Consider the following 20,835-nt stretch of genomic DNA (forward strand, 5'->3'; position numbering starts at 1 on the left):
CTACTCCACTGCTTAAAATCCTTCTGTGGCACCATATTGCCTTAAGTGTAAAATCTAAACCTCTTAGCATGGGTACACTAGTTCTATGACCTTAGTCCTGCTTCCTCCTTTGCACTTCGCAGCCACACGTCCTCAGCTCTTTAGGGACCACTAACCTTTAGTTCCCAGAACCTTCCTCATGCTCCGTGACATTTGCACAACAGTTTCCTCTATTTGGAATGTGCTTTCCCCACTCTTCACCCAGTTAATTCTCAATCCCTGATTCTTCAGAGCTCAGATTAGGTGTCACTTCTTGATAACTCTAATGCCAAGGCTGAGCTGAGGATGCCCTAAGTGTCCACTCAGAATATGTCCTTGTCACAGCCCCCACCATTCTGTATTTTTATTTGTATTAATATTATTAATCATTATTATGGTTTTATTATCATTTTACTTACCTTTATTCTCTCCTAGTTCACGAGTTCTCTTATGGGCAGAAACTAGTCTTTCAGGTCTGTTTTCTCAGTAAAGATATCACCACATAGGAGGTACCCCCCAAATAATGAAGTGTTGAGCCCCTTTATCTTATAGTTGAGAAACCAAGACTCAGAGAGGTAAGCCACCTTGCAAAGTGCTCACACAATGTTTAGAGTCTAGTGTTTGTTTCCCTCTGTCAGGAATTACAGATTCAGGTGTCTGTAAGGGCCAGATAGGCAACAAATATGAGAGAAGTGGATTGTCTTTTTTACAGTCATTCTGACATTTTTCTGAACATATGCCTGTTTCACACTGTATTTTCCCATGTATAATAAAGAAATATTTTTGTACAAGAAATACTTTATTTTTCTCTTAAGCTACCGCATAAGAAAAACGATGGTGTGAATATGATGGTTATATTGTGACTTGATCAATTATAGAAGATCAAATGTGCTGCCATGGGAATTTGTATACACATAATGTGGCACTTCCTGTTATGGTTTCAATCTTTGGATTCATGCCCTAGCTTGGCACTCAAAATCTGCTGACCTTTCCAGTTTCATCTCTAGTCTCTGAACCCTTACTCACATTTATGTACACACATACATACCCCAAGCTCCAACTTTACTGAATTGTAGTTCCCCAACATGCCTTTTTTTCTTTTTATTGAAGTGTAGTTGATTCACAATGCTGTGCCAATCTCTGCTGTGCACCACAGTGACTCAGTTTTATACACATAGACATGATTTTCTATATTCTTTTCCATGATGGTTTATCCCAGGAGATTGGATATAGTTGCCTGTGCTATACAGTAGGACCTTGCTGTTTATCCATTCTAAATGTAATAGTTTGCATCTACCAACCGCAGACTCCCAGTCCATCCCTCTCGGCAACCACAAGTCTGATCTCTATGTCAGTGAGTCTGTTTCTGTTCTGTAGATAGGTTCATTTGTGCCATATTTTAGTTTCCACATGTAAGTGATATCATATGGCATTTGTCTTTCTCTTTCTGACTTCACTTAGTGTGATAATACTTGCATCCATGTTGCTGCAAATGGCATTATTTCATTCTTTTTTTACGACTGAGTAGTATTCCATTGTATATATGTACCACAGCTTCTTTATCCATTCATCTGTCAATGGACATTTAGGTTGTTTCCATGTTTTGGCTATTGTGAACAGTGCTGCTAATGAACATAGGGGTGCATGTACCTTTTTGAATTATAGTTTTTTCTGGGTATGTGCCAAGGAGGGGGTTACTGAATCATATGGTAATTCTAATTTTAGTTTTCTGAAGAACCTCCATACTGTTCTCCAGCAGTACAACTTACATTCCCACCAACACTGTAGGAGGGTTCCCTTTTCTCCACACCCTCTACAGCATTTGTTATTTGTAGACTTTTTAAGATGGCCATTCTGACCGGTGTGAGATAGTACCTCATTGTAGTTTTGATTTGCATTTCTCTAATAATTAGTGATGTTGAGCATCTTTTCATGTGCCTATTGGCCATCCATATGTCTTCTTTGGAGAAATGTCTATTAAGGACTTCTGCCCATTTTTCAATTGGGTTGTTTGCTTTTTTGTTGTTGAGTTGTATGAGCTGTTTGCCCTTGTCGGTTGCATCATTTGCAAATAATTTCTCCCATTCTGTAGGTGGTCTTTTCATTCTTTTTATGGTTTCCTTTGCTGTGCAAAAGCTTGTAAGTTTGATTAGTCCCATTTGTTTATTTTTGTTTTTGTTTCTATTGCCTTGGGAGACTGACCTAAGAAAATATTGGTACGATTAGAGAATGTTTTGCCTATGCTCTCTTCTAGGAGTTCTGTGGTGTCATGTCTTATGTTTAAGTCTTTAAGCCATTTTGAGTTTATTTTTGTGCATGGTGTGAGGGTGTGTTCTAACTTCATTTATTAAATGCAGCTGTCCAACTTTCCCAGTACCACTTGCTGAAGAGACTGTCTTTTTCCCGTTTTATATTCTTGTCTCCTTTGTTGAAGATTAATTGATGATAGGTGTGTGGGTTTATTTCTGGGCTCTCTATTCTGTTCCATTGATCCATATGTGACAACATGCCATTTTTAATTCCTCCCCTTCTCTCTCTGTTCTTCCTTCCTTCCTTCCACCTCTGATTGAATCAGCCTCAATCCCTGGCCTTACTGTAACCCACTCTCATAGTTTGGTGCTGGATGCACCCCCAGCTCAGAACTCTAAGCTTAAAAGCCATTCCCTGGACTTCCCTGGTGGCACAGTGGTTAAGAATACGCCTGCCAATGCAGGGGTCACAGGTTCGGTCCCTGGTCCAGGAAGATCCCACATGCTGCGGAGCAACTAAGCCCCTGCGCTGCAACTACTGAGCCTGCACTCTAGAGCCCGGAGCCACAACTACTGAGCCCATGCACCACAACTGGTGAAGCCCACATGCTCTAGGGCCCGCGGGCCACAACTACCGAACCTGCTTGCTGCAGTTACTGAAGCCCACACGCCTAGAGCCTATGCTCCGCAACAAGAGAAGCCACCGCAACAAGAAACCCGTGCACTGCAACATAGAGTAGCCCCTGCTCGCCACAACTAGAGAAAGCCCGCACACAGCAACAAAGACCCAACGCAGCCAAAAAATAAAAAGGAAAAAAAAAAAAAATTCCCAGGCATAGAGTTTCCATGATGTGTGTATACAGGTATATGCTTATGTGTGTGTGTCTGTATGTCTGTGTATGGCCAGAGTGCACAAGCACTTTTAGCAAGCACGTTATTCAACTGCCCCATTTAACAAAGCTGAGCCCAGGATTAAATTCTGTGGTTTCTGAATTTTCAGGAGGTGACATGCTGCCTTTGGTATCAAATTTGATTAAACTTGATAACTTTAATGCCATTTGGTTCTGTTGGGGAGGAAGAATTAAATTGCTTACTCTAGAGAATGAATTTTTTCCACTAAGGAAAAGAACATTTATTAAAATTATCTTGGTGACTGAAAGGGGGAAATGTACTTCTTTTTCCTCAGCAGAAGCAGGTCCAAGGCATTATTAGCACGTGATAAAAATTGAATAATTGAGCAACACTGACTACTTTGGGATTCAGGTTTCCAGCCCCTGCTGTGTGATTAGTTCAGTTCAACCTGCTGGCATGCTTAAGCAGGGAGCCTGCAAAGGATTAGGAAGGAAAAACCCTTTAACAAATCTCAGGTACTGAAGACATTTGATTTAATTTTACATGTTACAAAGGTAATCTGGTTTCCCTTGGCAACCTCCAGTTCTACCCTACTTTATAATCAGAGGATGGCAGGTAGATTACAGACTTGATGGCATCATCTGGAAGTGACCATAGGGAACAGAGTTTGCCTCAAAAGAGGAGAGAAAAAGTTCAACATAAAAGGACAGAAGAGTCTGAGTTCCCTTAAAAAAAGGACAGATAGTTCTCTATAACTCAGATACCCATGAGGGTTTCATTGATGAGGGAGGTTCCAGAACTACTTATAGCAGAGCAGTTTGGGACATGAGGGAAAGGGATCAAGCCTTTTAAGTCTTTAAAGGGATAATAATTTTATTACTTGTGAAATACAGATAAGGTTTTAATTCAAAAATGACAGTAATAGTTACCATTTATTAAGTACATGCCAGGAATCTTACTTGATTCTTTACATACATAATTTCATTAAATCCTTATAATATCTCTGCAAGGGGAGTATTAATATCCCTTTACAGATGAGGAAACAAGTATTTATTGATCTGTTAAATAAAGTATGGAGGCTGAAGGAAGGTGGGGTAACATTGAATACAAGGTTTCAACTTTAGTCGATTTATTTATTTTTTTATTATTTATTTTTTCTATGATCTCAAAGTCCTATAAGTCTTAATAGCCCCTGTTACAAAACAGTATACTAAGTAATGTCCATTAATGATGACCTTTAGCCATCCAGAAAATTTTAAATTACAATCATCTTAGTCTAACTCTCTTATTTTATACATTAGGAAACAGAGTGCCAGAAATCTGGTAAAGCCTAAAGCCAGGTCTTCTGACAACTCATAATTTGTGTATTACACCATGCCCATGCACTTTCAGAGAGAGCTTGAGTAAATGGAAGGCAAGAAGGAAGGGGTCTTGCAGCGCTATAAATGGTATTAGTTTGAGCTAGCAAAGTAAACAAACTAACAGATCGGAAGGTACTGATGAGACATTTAGGCATTGGGAACAGTTCTAGTTCTTACCTAGCTAGTGATTAATTTATTCTGCTTGGCTCATGTCTGAACAAAGTAATGCACATAATGTTTCCAAATGATCCTAAGTCTTTAGCAGTCTCTGGTGCCCCACCAGCCACTTGAAGTTTAAAAGGACAGGGTTCTACATATGAACAACAAAAGCTGTCTCTCTCTCTCTCTGTCTCTCTGTCTCTTTCTCTTTGTCTTTGTCTCCCTGTCTCTCTCTCTCTGTGTCTTGCTCTCTCTGTCCCTCTCTTTCTCCAGGTCTTGAAGTGGATGTGACTGGCCATTTTTGTGACATGTAGAAGCAGAGACTACTTATGGCATTTTATTGACTTACACACGTATGCTTCTGTCATGTTCACAGAATGCTGTATATACAAGGCAGGCCATGTATTACCTTTCTTTAAGGTGAAAGCTATGGGAGTCTAATGGCAAACTGAGAAATCTTAGTGTCACACACTTACCATGCAAAGCATTTTATATGAATTTCACTTAATCCTCATAATGACCCTGATTGTGAATGTTATTTTCATTTTAGCAACTTTTTCAGTTTTTTATTAATCCTTCCCAGAACATTCTCCCTAGCATTTAATTATGAGAATTTTCAAAACTATATTAAAGTTGAAAGAATTGTACAGTGAACACCCATATACCCACCTAGATTCTATACTTGTTGCTATTTTTCTTTATTTGCTTTATTATATACCTATCAATTTATCCAGCCACCCATCTTAGTTTTTGTTGTATTTCAAAGTGAGTTATAGACATTAGCACATTTTACTCCTAAACACTTACATGTGGATATCATTAATTAGAGTTAAAAATATTAGCTCTATTAAAAAAACAAAAAAAACTGAGTCCTTCTTTGGAGACATAGTATGTACTCCTCAATTACTTTGAACTTTCCCCTATGAAATAGTAAGATATTTAAATATATATATATAAGCTACCCATATTAAAAAACACTTGTAACTCATTAATGAGAAATAGAAATCTGTGGGGAGGAGGGGGATACCACTGTTGAATTCATAGGCCACAGCAAGCCAGCACTACAAAGTGGCATCTTACCTCACTTCTGATTTTAAATGAGATTGAGGTCATTGCTGCATTTCTGAACACTAACTCCTCTCCTGAAAAGGAGAGTTTGATTAGCCAATTACTTAAGCAGTTTACTAATGATATTGGAACCAAATTTCAATGAACATTTTTTCCCTTTTCTTTCTGGGTGTGACTAAATTGCCTACAGCATGCTGCATGGTTGCTGGTAAAACAGGAAATGGGGTAAGTAATTTAGGTAGGGAATTTTTACTACCCTTTAAATATAAGCTACCTGATTCTTAAAGTACTTTTACTACTACTATCTCTTTTTTTAGAGGGAGTTCACTAGCTGCTAGAGAAATTGGCACAAAGAGGAAATTTTTATTGTGTATATTTAAGGTGTTAACCTTGTTTAATTGGTTTATTTGCACAGCATATTAGTAGTCTATTAAAGCAGACTCATTTTTTTTTGGTAGATTTATCATGAATGTAAATGCATGTAGTTTGGCAACTTATTTTAAAGGAACACATTTTATACTGGTTTTAGAAACTAAATTATAAAATTAATTATGCTATAAAAGATACATAGTAAAGTCCTAGTTAAGGCAGAACAACAGTGAGTTTATACATAGATAAGACATAGAAAACATAGGTCCACAATCCTTTATCTGAAACCCTTGGTGCCAAATGTGTTTTGAAATTTAGAATTTTTTAGACTTTAGAAATATAATGCAGTATAAATACCATATATAATATACCCATCTCCTCCAGAGTCTGGGATAGTACTATATAATCAAACATTACTATTTCTGCAGTGAAATATATGAATAGTCACAATAAATTTGATAAACAAAGTCTAAATAAATAGCCTCACATGTTCAAGTCAGAGTTTGGTTGCCAACTGAGTTAAGGAAAAAATCTTTAATTTCCCAGAGCTTTCTGGATTTTGAAATTAAAAATTTTATACCAGTATGAAAAGGACCATGTGACTACTGGAGTTTCCTGTGTACTCTGGAAAGAAAACCACAGAGAGAAGTATAAATTTCTGTATCAGAATCTCATACTTGGTGTTTTATAGAAAATTAGTTGATTTGGCTTTTTTGTGTGTGTTGTATTTCACATCTGCATTTTTAAAAGGGTAATAACCACATATTTATTAAAGGTTTGGGGGTTCTGTTAGGTTATGTTAAATTAGTCTCAAATGCTTGTGATTCTGGCATAATAAAATTTGATCCTATGAGAAATTTGTTAGCATAGTCAAGTCAGAGCATGCTATTTTTTAAATGTTTCCAGTTTGCGTCTATCTTGCTTGCTGTTGTTATTTCTTATTGAAGGATTTTAAACTAAGCTTAGTTCTTCCAAAAGATCCTGATCAATATAGGGATACTAGAACAGAAAAAAATATAGAATAGTAGTCTTTTCTCTCAGTGTCCCTAGTTCATTCTAATATCAAAAGGTTGTGGAGGAATTGCCGTTAAAGAATTGATTCAAGGAATTTAGGAAAAAATGTATTGGATATTTTGGTTCATATTTGCTTTAGAATGGTTATCCTGTTGTATCTATAGCAAAAGTGATCCTAATTAATATCCTCATCATTAGTTATCTAGCAGAGGAAAGAGGGAAATGCAGTTACTAAGTATTAAATTGGTACTGAATTTACCTTAATGACTACTGATTCCCCTAAAGGACCATCAGCCATAAGCTAAGGACCTTTGTGAAAACATTCACCCTAAATTATATTAGAAAAGCTATTAGCCACATTCAACTTGCAGGATTGAAAATATGGGGTTTTAAGTATTATATTTTTGCCTTAAATGTGAGGTTAAGGTTTCCAAAATGTCTCTTAACGCTTTCTTATAGCTCTTTAATCTGGAAGGAAAAAATTACTGTTGAAGTTTTTAAACTGGATTAACGTGCTTTAAATGTTTTTCAGAGACATGAGGGACTTAAAGTATCAGTTTTCTTAAATATATAATGAGTAATGTTTTAATCCATTTTTAGGATTGGCTTTGGCTACAATCCTTTGTACTCTCTAGAGTCTAAACAATTTTTAAAGGGTTTTCCATTCTTGTGTTTTCTGTTTCACCTTTTTATTCTTTAAAATGTGTGCTCATACCTTAATTATTTACTTTTCAACTGCGATGCTATTTTATGCAAACATCATTAGTTAAACTGTTGATACAATATCAAGATAGTCTGAAAATTTCTAAAATGTTTCTGATAGAGAACTAGGAACAGTTTATGAAGCTAAAACGCTCAGTGTTTGAATAAGTTCTTAAGTGTAAGGAAGTAACTTAATTTTTTTGTCAGATGTAGGGCTTATCAGAGTATTTCATTGTTAAACCACAATCCCAAAGCATATGAAAGCACTCTGTTTAACCATTTATTCTCAGCTGGATAAGAATGGGTAGATCAACTATTTCTTAATTTGCATTTTTTAGAGGGACAGTGGTCTTTGTGTGTGTGTGTGTGTGTGTGTGTGTGTGTGTGTGTGTGTATTTAGATCAATTAAGTTTCGCCATTAGCTAAATTATTTTTTGTTTTCTACCTGTAATTCTTAGTGTCTTTTGGTCTTGAGGAATTAAATTACAATGGATATTGACTATATTGTCCTTTCTAATAGTGAAAATAGGACATTGAAAGAAATGATTCGCAAGTTGGCCTAAACACCTCTCTTGTTAAAAGCAGTCCTGTAAATAGCTATAGGACTGATTTGAAGTTTTAATTATTTGAATGATACAGCCTGTTTAATAGTGATACTGCAGAGTAGGACTGTTTAAATATTACCATACCATGTTTTTCTTTCCTTTTTCTTCAGTTCCTTTCTATCTCATTTTAGGTTACAAACTAAAAGCTAGAACTCATAATTGGGACTTCCCCAAACCTATTTATTGGCTCATGAGTAGATTTTGGGGGAATGTAAAATATTTATTGAGATATTTATATGTTGTTAAATTGATGAGCATTCTAGAACACTGATACTTTAGGATTTGATACTTCTTCTTTACCAGTAAAGAGAAGTACAGCTTTTACATTGATTTCCCAAAAGTAAGCCCCCATTATCAGGAAGAGAGTAGATACAAACATTTTTGGTCTGAGATTATTGTAATACACAGTTTGTAGTTTCTAAGCAATAAATAATCCTCTGTATTCCACCTTTCCATCTTCTGATGTATAAATCCTGGAATCTGGCAATTCTATCTCAGAAAAACCTCATTTGTATGCTTTTGTCTTTGAAGCTTCAAAAACTGTCTTATATGCCATTAAAAAAAAGCAGTTTCTTGATTCTACTAGAATATAGGTCCATGAACTGAGGAATTTTTGTCTGCTTTGGTCTCTGCTTTCTATCTAATGTGTACAATAGTGCCTGGGACATAGTAGGCACTCAATAATATATACTTTTTAATAATCACATAAATTCTTACTTTCATAAAAATGAAGCTTTTCATGTCAGTGAATTAATTTTTATGTTATTCAGAAAGCAGAGTCTGTCGCTGGAAAGAAATGATACAGTTCAGCTAAAAGAAGCCTACAAATGGATAACTCACCCCCTGTTTTCAGAGGAACTGGGTGTTCCCATTGATGGAAAGGTATTGGGTCATCAGCATTTTTAATTTTATTCTGTGGTTTTACTAGTTTTATTTCATTAAATGGCAGAGTTTTGGTTATCCAAAAGAATCTTCTCTTTCAATAATCCAATGAAGGATTTTTAAGATTTTAAAATGTTAATTTCTAACAGTCTTAAATTGAGGTTAAAGTTTTTCTTTGTTTCTTTTTTTTTTTTTAAAGATTTCTTTGTGATCCAAGACACTTATAACAGGTGCAGTGTATCCTAATTGACCTTAAAAGGTTAGAAGTGAATCTTTGCCTTTAGTATATTTATAGTTTAATTAGATAGATTTACTGATACAAAGCTAAACATAAATAACTAGGAACAAGTGTGGAGTCAGCTCTAGACTATTTAATTTTGGTTATCTGTGGCTAGTTTTGTTTTCAAATATGCAGACAGACCCTATTCAACTACAGTGAGCATGGGCTCAACCTATCCCACCTTGTTGGTATCTCAGGTCCCTCTGTTTAATTTTAAGCAGACTGCCTTTGAAACCAGAACACTTACCATCTCCCCTATTCCAAGGCAGACCTTGCCTCAGCCTTTGAAATGGATTGAATTTTAGGGAAGAGTTCAATAGGTTTCCAGAGATGGAAACAGGACATATTCCCAGCTCCTCTTAAATTAGACTTTAATAGTATGGCCTCATTGCTTCATCATTTTGCATGAAGGAAATTCCCTGAATATCAGACACACCCCTATTCAAGTAAAGTCACAAAACCATCTTTCAAAGCTAAGTAATTAAAAAATTTTCCTCGTTCTGAATTACATAGCTCTGTTTCCCTCTGTTAGTAAGAGTAAGCTCTGTCCTTTAAACTGACTACTAACAGAATAGAGAATAAAACCACTTCACCGATAGTATGAAGAGGAAATGAGGTGATGAAAGTACTTTGGAAATTAGAGAAGTCATTGATGCAAAATATTTTAACCTCAAATTTCAGTTTGAAGCACAGATAATTTTACATGTTGAATCAGTGAGAACAGAAAATAAAAAACAAAAGATGCGGTAATGTTCTAATGGATTCAGGATGAATGAAGTTTTCTTGAGTAAAAAGAATGTGTTGCAATTTTAATTTTATTTTGTAGATTAGAGCAAAAATTTAGCTATTCACTATTGTGATTATAGAGTCGCTAATAGGCCTGCTGACGATCCAATGCAATCAGAAAATATAGAACACAATAAAAAAGGAAAAATTGTTATATGGTATGATATTTATATATTTTTCTCAGTGTGGAATTTTGTATAATCTCCATGGAGGTAAATGTATATAGAATTTTGTATAATCTCCATGGAGGTAAATGTATATAGAGTATGAACTTGTGCTTTTTTGTGTACAAGGATGTTCATTGTGGCATTTTTTAAAAACAGAAAAAACTTAACTACAACTTAAACGTCCAACAGTCCCTAGAGTGGAAAAGATGTTCATGATGCAATATTAATTGAATTAAGCAATTTTCCAAGTCTGTTTAATATACAAAGAAGTATATACATTTATGTTTATATTCATAAAAATGGCTAGAAGGAAACATGCCAAACTGTTACTGGTTCTACCTCAGTGGAATGGGATTGAAAACCCATCCTGTTTGATTATTTTATAATTTATTATGATCACTTTTTTAATAAAACAAAAAATTAAGATCTTGCTTTTAAAAGTCAAATCCGTTAAGAAGTTTGAGCACTTAAAACAAGCCTCATACAGAGTTTTTAAGCATGTGCATAAAGTGCTATTTGCTTTGCTAATAATTCTAATCATAGTACTGACAGGAGTAATTCTTCATTTCTTTCAGTTATCCCTTTCCAATTCCCTGAATTCTCATTCATCTTCATACCTAATTGTACATTTATATATTTTTCTCAGTGTGGAATTTTGTATAATCTTATACAAAATTTATACATGTAGAAAAAATATACTTGTACAAAAATGTATACATGTACAAAAAATCATACAAATTTATTTTAAAATTTGTTTTAAACTTGTTTTTTGTGGGATCACTGATGATTGAGTTTTAGAAGTTAAAAAAAAAAAAAGATGATTTCCTTTACAGCTGCCCTGTGAACAAGCTGATTTGAAAACAGTAGTATTTCCAGTTTTTCTTGTCACTCTTTTTCTGAGCCAGTCTTTGAGAGTTAATTTCTGTTTCCATTCATAAGTTGTTAGATGTTAGTTTCCTTTTGCTCATCTTTAAACTGTCTTTATAATTTTTAGAGCTTGTTTGAAGTGAGTGTGGTCTTTGCTCACCCAGAAACAGTTGAGGATTGCCACTTCCTGTAAGTTACAATGTAAACAACAATGCCAATTGTGCAACATTGTTAATATTTTTTGATTTTCATGAAAATAGTATTGCTCTTCTTTCTAATGAGCCTGTCAGAACTTGTCATGTCTTAGTAGGTTGTGAGCTGTCTGACATAAGGGTCTAGGCAAACCAATGCAGCTCATAGAGGGATTCATTTTGTCTGCTTCTGATATCCTGAATTTAGCAGCCATGTTGTATAAAATATATTTGAATTTTATCCTCCCCAAAATAAACTCATTAATCTTTTATATTACCTTGAATTTTACTTAGACGTGCGATATGCCCAGATTGTTTCAAGCCAGCCAAAAACAAACAGGTAAGGATTCCTGCTTCTTACTCTTTAGTGAGTTTTGTCTGAGCTGAATATTCAAATTAACAACAAAAAGGATATGCATTAGAAATGTTGGCAATCTATTATACTAAGAATCAGTCTTTAAATATTTCCATTTGCTACATTTATTTCCATTTTTTCAATTCTCAACACCTTTGCCTTTGGCTGGGAAGTCATAACACACAAATGTTCTCATGCTTGTGTCAGTGTCTGGATTGTTTCCCCAAGATTATGTCATCTGGGAAAATACCTGTTCAGTATCATCACCATTCCAAACTTTTGTCTAATATTTATTTTCTAGAAATCGGTGTTTTGAAAATATAATCCAAAGTAAATTATTTTATTTAGAACAGTCCTGAATTAATAGAGCCTATTTCAGGCTACATTTGCCAAAAGTTATTTTATTTAAACTCTCCTTTACTGTCTGATGTGAGCTGGTCTTCATGTTAATGAGAAAAATTAGTTAGCATGTACTTTTAGTTTCTATTATGCCAGGATAGAATAGCATGGCATGATATTGGCAAGCTTTCACACCCCAGTTACTTAGCTGGTTTTGTGTAGACTCAGGCATTCCTAGTTTTACCGACGTCCATTTTGCTGTTGTGGTTGTTAAAAAGAATATAAGTTTATTGCCAAAGATACATCTTTTGGTCTTTCCTCTTGCCTGGGGTGGGAGGGGAGGGTTGGGGAGTTTGTAACATTTGCCAAATACCCTGTGTGGAAATAATCAGAAATGCAGGAAGCCTAAAACACTTCTTGCCTCCCTTTCTCACATCATGGTATACCTAGAACATTACCATGTTTGGCCAGCACCCTGAGGTTAACAGATGAAGTTGCTCTAAGTTGTAAGCAATAGGCCTGGGGGTTCTCATTGTTCCAGGCCCTGCCCCTCAGCCCTGGTGAACTAGAGGGATCTGGGCACAACTGTAGCCCAGTGGTATGCTTTGCCATACCAATTGGGAAGCTCTGCCCAAATGAGCTGTAAGCCATATTTATATTAAAGATCTAGTTTTATTTTTTGTTATCTTTGAGGAAGTATATAAGTACCAGCATCAAATAATAGAGTAAGGAAGTTTTTGTCAAATGATCATGGACACCACGCCATTTGGCCAGTAGGTGTTGTATAGTCTTAAATGTAGTTTTCCTGCCTTATGGCTGGGAATAATTTGAATGACCTTTTGAGATTCTTTCAGGCCTAAGATTTCATATCTTAACAAGCAGGCACTTAATTTTTAATTCTAACCCTAGGACACCTTAGGGTTCCCCAGAATATGGTTTAGAAAATCAGTTTTTTGATGATAAACTGTTTAGATACCTACATTATTCTTCTTTTCAGTCAAGTATAATTTCTCGTAACAGAAGAAATAATTGTGATTTATCATAGTGACCACAAATATATGCACTAATTAGTTCTAGTATGTCTACCATGAGGTTTGGCTTTTCTTATTTTAAAAAATCCAGAGTGGGACATTTGTAGATGCCCTTTAATTCAGTATAGTGGATTAATTTACTTTCTCAGAGGTTGGTGAGTGATATTGAATTGCTAGATGCCAAGTCAGGCTGGTTGGCTCTGTTTTACCCCTTACCCTGGCAGCCAACTCCTAAACTATATACCGTGGCCCCTGAGGGATGTAGGGAAGAAAAGATAGATGGGTCAGTCTAAATTTCTTTTGAGGTCTAGGAAAAAATATTCAAAGCACATTTCCTGCAATGTCATCATTTTTGTATTTGAAGAATACCACATTTTGAGGGGAATGGGAGAGTGCAGTGAAGAAGACATTCTGCTAGATCCACCTGGTATTATAGACATAGACTAGATTGAAGAGAAGGGTTATAGGGTCTACCAATCACAGAACTGACAGTATGAACACTTGTGCTTCATTTATTTTCTTGAAGTTATTAAGTATTTCTCCCTTTTAAGTATGGTTTAAAATGATATAATTTCTCCAACCATGTTCTTTGTTTCAACTCTGATGTTTTCTTATATGGGTGATAAAATGTCTTTTCTTTTCATTTTACCCTATATAGTCAGTATTCACTAGAATGGCAGTTATGAAAGCTTTGAATAAGATTAAAGAAGAGGATTTCCGCAAGTAAGTAGAATTATAGTAACAAGAAATAATCATGGAATTTTAGAATAAAGGGAATGTTAGAAATAATCTGGATTATCTCTAAAACAAGACTGGATATATTTTAGGGAACAGGATTGTGTCTTAATCTTTATTATATCCCCAATCCCTGGCTCAGTATCTGGCATGTAGTGGTGTTCAGTAAATGTCAAATTAATATTTGAATTTATGAATCATGTCCAACTTCTTTATCTTTTAGAGGAGGATATTGAGGTCCAAAGAGGGAGTTGACTTGCCTAAGATTTCAACTGGGCAATAGAGAGTGGACATAGAGCCAGGTTTCCTGATTCTCCAGCCTACTACTGGCCCCATTACATCCCTTGTCCTGGATTTCCTGTTATTGTACATCTCCAGAAGAGGGAGAAAAGGGCTCCTGAGTTTCCTTTCTTGTTAAAATATACTGAACTACAGTAAATCTTAGATTTAATTCTCAGTGTGTTCATTTTATTTAATAAAATATTATCATAGTTATCCTTCCAGAAGAAGTTATGACGAAGGTTTCATATATTTTTCTGACTAAACATGAGTCTCAGAATGGAAATATTTTTATTAAAAAAAATTTTTTTTTTTGGCCACGCTGCATGGCTTGTGGGATCTTAGTTCCCCGAACAGGGATTGAACCTGTGCCCCTTGCAGTTGAAGCACAGAGTCCTAACCACTGGACTGCCAGGGAATTACCTATTAAACTTTAGGAAGTAAAGACAGTTACTCTCTACAAGCAATAGTTCCTGAGTTTCTAAGTGCTTTCTTTGTTAAGACATCTTGGGAAACGGAATGAAAACTTCAAGACAAGCATTTTGGATTAAGTCCACACCTAGTCATTTACAGGTAGATTCCATTCCATGGCTTTGGAATTTCTCAGATGGTGGACAGAGAATAAAGCCATGCATTGCTCTTTCTGGTCTGTCCTCAGCTGGATTGAAGTTTCTTAGCTAAAGGACAGAGTCTGCCATATTCCACTTTTTCTGGCTCTGTGGTCTGATTCCCAAGGTCATAGTTGAAATGAAGAGGAAAAAGAGAGAAAAATGTTGGGAGTACCCTCGCCATAGGTGGGACATGCTCATGTGGCCAGTCTCTGACTGCACACCAGCTTTACCCAAATGACTGAGGGCCTTGTCAGCCAGCAGCAAGTGTTCATGGATAGCAAAATAACCTGGAGAGGTTGCCACTACATATAGATGCATTTTTTTCCCCAAATCTCCAGGTTGATTTTGGAAACTGTCATTTGGGAACATGAGGCCTCCTGAGCATGAATGTTATTAGCGAGCCCTTATTTACTTAGTGCCACTCTCATGTATTAAAAGTGGTACTCCAGAGGCCTAAGAGACCCTTATGGTTCCAAAACTTAAAATTAGGGAGAGGCTTAGTCCTTGAGAGACTCAGGCTCTGTGTAACTCAGACAGTGTTGATTCATCTTAGTTATGTGTTTCAATATCATGTCTGGAAAATAGTAGCTGTAAAATTTATTTTGTTTTGCAGGCAGTTTCCTTGTCCTCCAAACTCACCAAAGGCTGTATGCAGTGTTGTTGAAATTGAATGTGCTCATGGTGCTGTTTTTGTGGCTGGTAAAATATTCAGTCCAGGATATACTTACATTGTCAATTTTCTCTGCTTTCTGAAAAACTCAACTAACTCCTCCTCTGTTTCCTTCTTACTGTTGTTATTAATTTCTGATTAGTTAACTCTTTTGAGAACTAGAGCTGATAACCAAGTTTATTGTAGGTTCTGTAGGCATTCTTAAGGGTCACTCAGGAGATTTGTTATTTAAAATGCCATGTTGAAGGGAAATGATACTTCCCAGGTTTAATAGTTTTCATCAGAGATGGCCAGGTAAAAATATGGGTACACGTACAGACCTCAGACTGGTCAGGAGAAGGGAGAGGATGTTTTATAACATGAAATCAATCCTGAAAAAAGTTATTTTATTATCTGCAAAATGACTAAACATTTGGCTTCTGCCTGGAAAAAGAAATTGTTGCATTGACTTTCCCAAGAGGTAAATCGGGTAGACAGTTTTTGTTTTGAAAGCTACAGCTGTTTCATAGTAATAGCTGAAATGAAATTGCTCTTTAGTCTTGAGTATAATACCCTGCTCTGGCGTAATAAAAGCTACCTGCCTTGGAGTAGCTTTTTTCATAAAACAGTGAGTCATATTCTGTTAGGGTTTTTTTTTTTGCTTACAAAAACTTCAAAATTTCCTGTATTTGAATTCTTTGGAATACATTATCACCAATGACTATTACACTGAGAGTGTTATTAACCAGGCATAAAAACAGTAGTTGCTCTTTTTTTAAGTGATTCATAGTGTGTTCCATTATATTGTAACTTGTTCAGTCAGCCAAAAAGATTAATAAGTATATTGAGCATTCCTTTAGAACTCATTTGATGATTCATACCGTGTCTTTAGCCATCTCTTCTATTGCTACCTTAAATTTTTTCATTTAATTATGTGTATGTGTTGACTCTCCAAATTAGATTGTAAGTTAGTTGAAGGCTAAACCTTGTTTTATATCATAGCACCTAGGATACTGGCACTCAATAGATAGCTGTTGCTTTCCTTTTTATCCTGTTGTGTTAAGCACACCATTCCATCCAGGTGACCTTTATATTTCTTTGGCAGGGAGATATAATAAATACTCCAGGAATCTACCACAAACTCCTTGGATAATTGACGGAGAAAGGAAGCTGGACTCTTCAGTGGAAGAATTAATTTCAGACCATCTTTTGACAGTGTTCAAAGCTGAGAGTAAGTGTTATAATATCCATATTTTAGTTACATTGTCATTCATGAATAGACTTCTTGAAGGTGGCAGGAAAGATTTCTATATTTTGTAAACCACCACCAAGTCTGGGCCCCTTGGCTGGCAGCTTCCTGTGAACAGGGACCGCTGTGTCCTGAGCTCCTCTGCCCTGGGCTGGATTTGAGCCAAGGTGCCCTAGGATTTCTCTCCTCTCTCAAGATTACGCTTTTTCCTCGGCAAATTCAAAACAATTGAAACTACTTTAAATGAATGCACTTAAGCTCTGACCTTGGGACACCTTGAGCCTCTGTCTCTTTTTGGGAATATGAGGTAATTAAAATACAGCTTCCACATCAAGTGCTGTTCAAGAATAATCACTGGCAAATGCCCAGCTTCCATCTTAACGGCTAAAGTGGCCTAGAATAAAGTTCAGGCCTAGAGAAAATAGATCAATAGCTACCATTTTACAAAGACTTAATAGTAGTTGTGTTGTTTTAATTTCCTAAGTATTAATGAGCCCAGGTTTGTGGGGTGAGTCAGATCCTGTCAGGCATATGCTTTCTTTGCTCAATAGGGCTATCAGGTCAAAGGAGTAAAAAACCTTGTGATTTCACCTAGGATTAGACTAGAGGAAAGGGACTAAGATTTCAATCACAAGAAACCATGTTGTACATCAGGAGAAACTGTAGACAATGAGTAAGTATATCATACTCTTTGGAGTGGGTCTCCTAGCATAATTAGAACACCTTTTAAAAAAATATTTATTTATTTATTTGGTTATGCCGGGTCTTAGTTGCGGCAGGCAGGCTCCTTAGTTGCAGCATGTGGGCTCCTTAGTTGCGTCAGGCAGTCTCCTTAGTTGTGGCATGTGAACTATTAGTTGCGGCAGGCATGTGGGATCTAATTCCCCGACCAGGTATTGAACCCGAGGCCCTGCATTGGGAGCATGGAGTCTTATCCACTGCTCCACCAGGGAAGTCCCAGAACACCTTTTTTGAAGGACCAGATAGACCAAGACATCCATCTTTTTCTCTCACAAACCTTAAGACAAGCCTGCTTTAGGAATGGCGAGCAGGTGACCAAAATGAGACATGGCTATCCCTTCCAGCTCTCTGCTTGTTAAGAGGAAAGAGAAGCACTTCAAAAACCATATCCCTCTTATAATTTGTTGCCTATCAGGTAGGTGGGCCCTTTTAAAAAGGGCCTTTAAGAATTGTTTACTGAATGGAGAAGAAAGTAACCTAGCAACGTAATATTTTTCAAAATCTTAGCTGTAAAGGGCTATTGCCACGAGCTTTTACCTACTTGATTTAATATTTACACGCTGATTATCTCCTAAGACTTACCCAAGTTACGAAGAAGTGAAAATAAAGCTTTAGCATGAAAAGTGTCCTTCAAACTCTTTTGGGGGGGCTACCTTATTCCCTTTCTGTAAGAAAATTCAAGATTTTGTTCTGATTATTTGGGTCCCAAGGAAGCCTCCATTACCAAGAGGGCTGTTGGGGGGCTCTAAAATAGCTATATGTTTCCCCCTTGAAATCTTTCATGAAGGTGATTTGTTGTCATTTTCCATTTGAGGAGGGAAAAAAAATTTCTCCAAACTGAAAATAAAGCAAACTGTGTGTTTAGCATCTGTAATTGTGTGCTGAGGAAATTTATTAAGAGCCGCTTGAGAAAAAGCAGACCTCTGGGCCTCTGTGCTAACTGGCTCCTTGTCGTGAAATAAAACCTTGTTGTTTGAAATGCCTGATTAATAGCATCGATTTGCTAAACTTGTGCTTCTCAGATACATTACTCGTTACTTCTGTGATTCACATCTGACAACTCTGGGAAAATGGTTCTGACTGTTGTACCTCTGTGCTTTACAGCTCTATGAAAATAAACCAGTATTGCATGAAGCAGCCTAGCTACTTCTATAAAGCAGAAGTAACTAGTACTCCTTCCCCTCAGTGGGAGATACAAACTTGTTTCTCAGCCACTTCAGACTGACACATCATACTCTCTACTTGCCAGTTCTCTAGTTAATAAGTAAAACTTTGACACACTCTCAAAATCAATATGTCTAAGAAATGTTTTCCTAATACATTTATTACTTCACTTATGGAATAAATATTTGTCATGTCAGTTCCCTGCTGAAAACTGGTCAGTGACTAGCTACAGGGTAAAGTCCAAACTATATAACTTGATATTCTGAGACCGTCATCATCTGGCCTCTGCCCATCCTTCAGTCCCATTGTCTATCTGCCCCCAGGTATGAGAGCCACTACAGACTATTGAACCCCTTACAGTTCCTGATCATTCTTGCCCTTGGTTTTGTCCTTGTTTGTTTGTTTGTATGTTTGAAATATCTGTTCCATTGAGCAGAAGTCTGTAGAACTCACAGGATTAGGGGGATAAGGCAAGGCGTAATGTGAGTTTAGAAAAATCAACTAAATTTTAAGCATATATTTCCTCATACTTAAGGCAGTGACTCCTTTTCCTTTTTTTGTCATTTATTATTCATAATTGCAAATTATTTTTTTAAAGTTTGCCCCCTGAAGTATTTCTCAATGTAGGGTCCAAATTTGCAACATTTTTCTAAAAGATATAATAAATACCCCTTCTCCCTTAATCTGGATTTAATGTTTCTTTGGACTTCTCAAGAGCCTAGTTTTCTGTACTTTTTTCTTATTGATGGGCTGGAATCTGTGGGAAGTTTTATGGGCTAATTTATGAATTTGAGATTTCTGGTCTGATTGAGTAGTCACTAGTAGATCTACCTCTTTGTGTCCTGTTCATTCCCTCCACCCCTATCAGTCACAGGTTATGGCTTAGTCACTGTAGGGCCCTGGTTCCCCAGTATTATGCCTGGATTAGAGATGGAGGTGGGCAGGTATAAGACAAACTACAGCCCCTCACCCCCACCCCAGGGAGTATCTTTCAGCTTCCCAGATGCCATTTTGAACTCTCCATGTAGCTATCCATCCCTACTACTAGGGATGGATACTACTAGTATCCATACTAGTAGTATCCAGCACTACTCTTGAGTCTGTTGACTCTGACTAGAAGCTGCTGATGTTGCTATAGGTTTATTAGCTGCTTGACAATGGAGTATAGACATGGAATGGAGGGTTCTTTGGGACTTAATGGTCCGCAGAATCCTACTACCTGCCTGGTGTAGATTCTCCCCCTGGAGAAGAGCCTGACATTGTGCCCCTCATGGCTGCCCTCTTGGCTAGTCCCCAGGTGTTAACACTGCACAAGTTACCCAGACCTCTGAGCAGCTTGAATTCTAGGCCGACCTTAGATACCTAGGCCTTACCTAACCAGTCCTGGGTTGGTCCTCTCTGGGAGACCCACAGTTTTGGGCCATGTGGGGCAGAGAAGAGCCCACTTCACCTTGGCAGTGGGTGACAGGCAACAGCTTGGAGCCCATGTTTCCAACAAACGTTGGCCTTGACTTGCTAAAGGGATGTCTTAAAGGTGAAGGAAGGGTGAAATCTTACTTTCTTCACAGCTAAACATCCTAGAAAGAAGAGCTAATCTTCAGTGTAGTTTTTATAGCACTTTTCAAGCCTTTTAGCCTTCCTTTTTCTAAAATCTACATGGGACCTTTGCATATTGAACCTTTCCTAGGAGAAAAATGTCTGTCAAAATGGTACAGACCCTCCTTCCCTTCTACCTTTCCTGTCTGTCCTTCCCAGCAATCTTGTCCTTCCTCATCTTGTGCTCTCCAAAGTGGCTGAACTATGGATTGATCAGGGTTTCCAAAACATCCTAGTCTTTCCCAATCCCTGGTACAAGAGGACTGATTGGTCTTGCTTGTCCCAGTTGGCACGAGTCTGAGCTCTTCCAGCTGTCTTTGTGGTGGTGCAGTGTAGACAGTGATTAAGAGACTCTGGAGCCAGACTGCCAGGCTGGTTCAAATCCTGACCCTACCAATTACCAGTGATGTGATCCTAGGCACGTTACTTATGCTGTCTCTGTCTCACCTTCCTTATAAGTAAAATGGGGATAATGATAGTATCTACCTCATAGTGTTAACATATATGAAGTACTTA

General features: G+C 36.9%; 1 protein-coding gene across 10 annotated transcripts in view; it reads left to right on the forward strand.

Annotated features, from left to right (window-relative positions):
• Positions 1-20,835, forward strand: part of PUS10 (pseudouridine synthase 10) — a 67,004-nt gene that overhangs the window by 31,950 nt on the left and 14,219 nt on the right. For all 10 annotated transcript variants that reach the window (XR_012325692.1, XM_073791358.1, XM_019942941.3 and 7 more), the window contains 7 exons: positions 5,898-5,932; positions 9,168-9,279; positions 11,507-11,568; positions 11,865-11,910; positions 13,954-14,018; positions 15,534-15,619; positions 16,675-16,800. Coding sequence is in view for 9 of the 10 variants with exons in the window: in XM_073791358.1 (XP_073647459.1) it covers positions 5,898-5,932; positions 9,168-9,279; positions 11,507-11,568; positions 11,865-11,910; positions 13,954-14,018; positions 15,534-15,619; positions 16,675-16,800 (532 nt within the window). In the remaining variant the exon portion in view is untranslated. The remainder of the gene's footprint in view (positions 1-5,897; positions 5,933-9,167; positions 9,280-11,506; positions 11,569-11,864; positions 11,911-13,953; positions 14,019-15,533; positions 15,620-16,674; positions 16,801-20,835) is intronic.

Source organism: Tursiops truncatus, chromosome 14 (genome assembly GCF_011762595.2).
Source record: "Tursiops truncatus isolate mTurTru1 chromosome 14, mTurTru1.mat.Y, whole genome shotgun sequence".
NCBI classification, from domain to species: Eukaryota; Metazoa; Chordata; class Mammalia; order Artiodactyla; family Delphinidae; genus Tursiops; species Tursiops truncatus.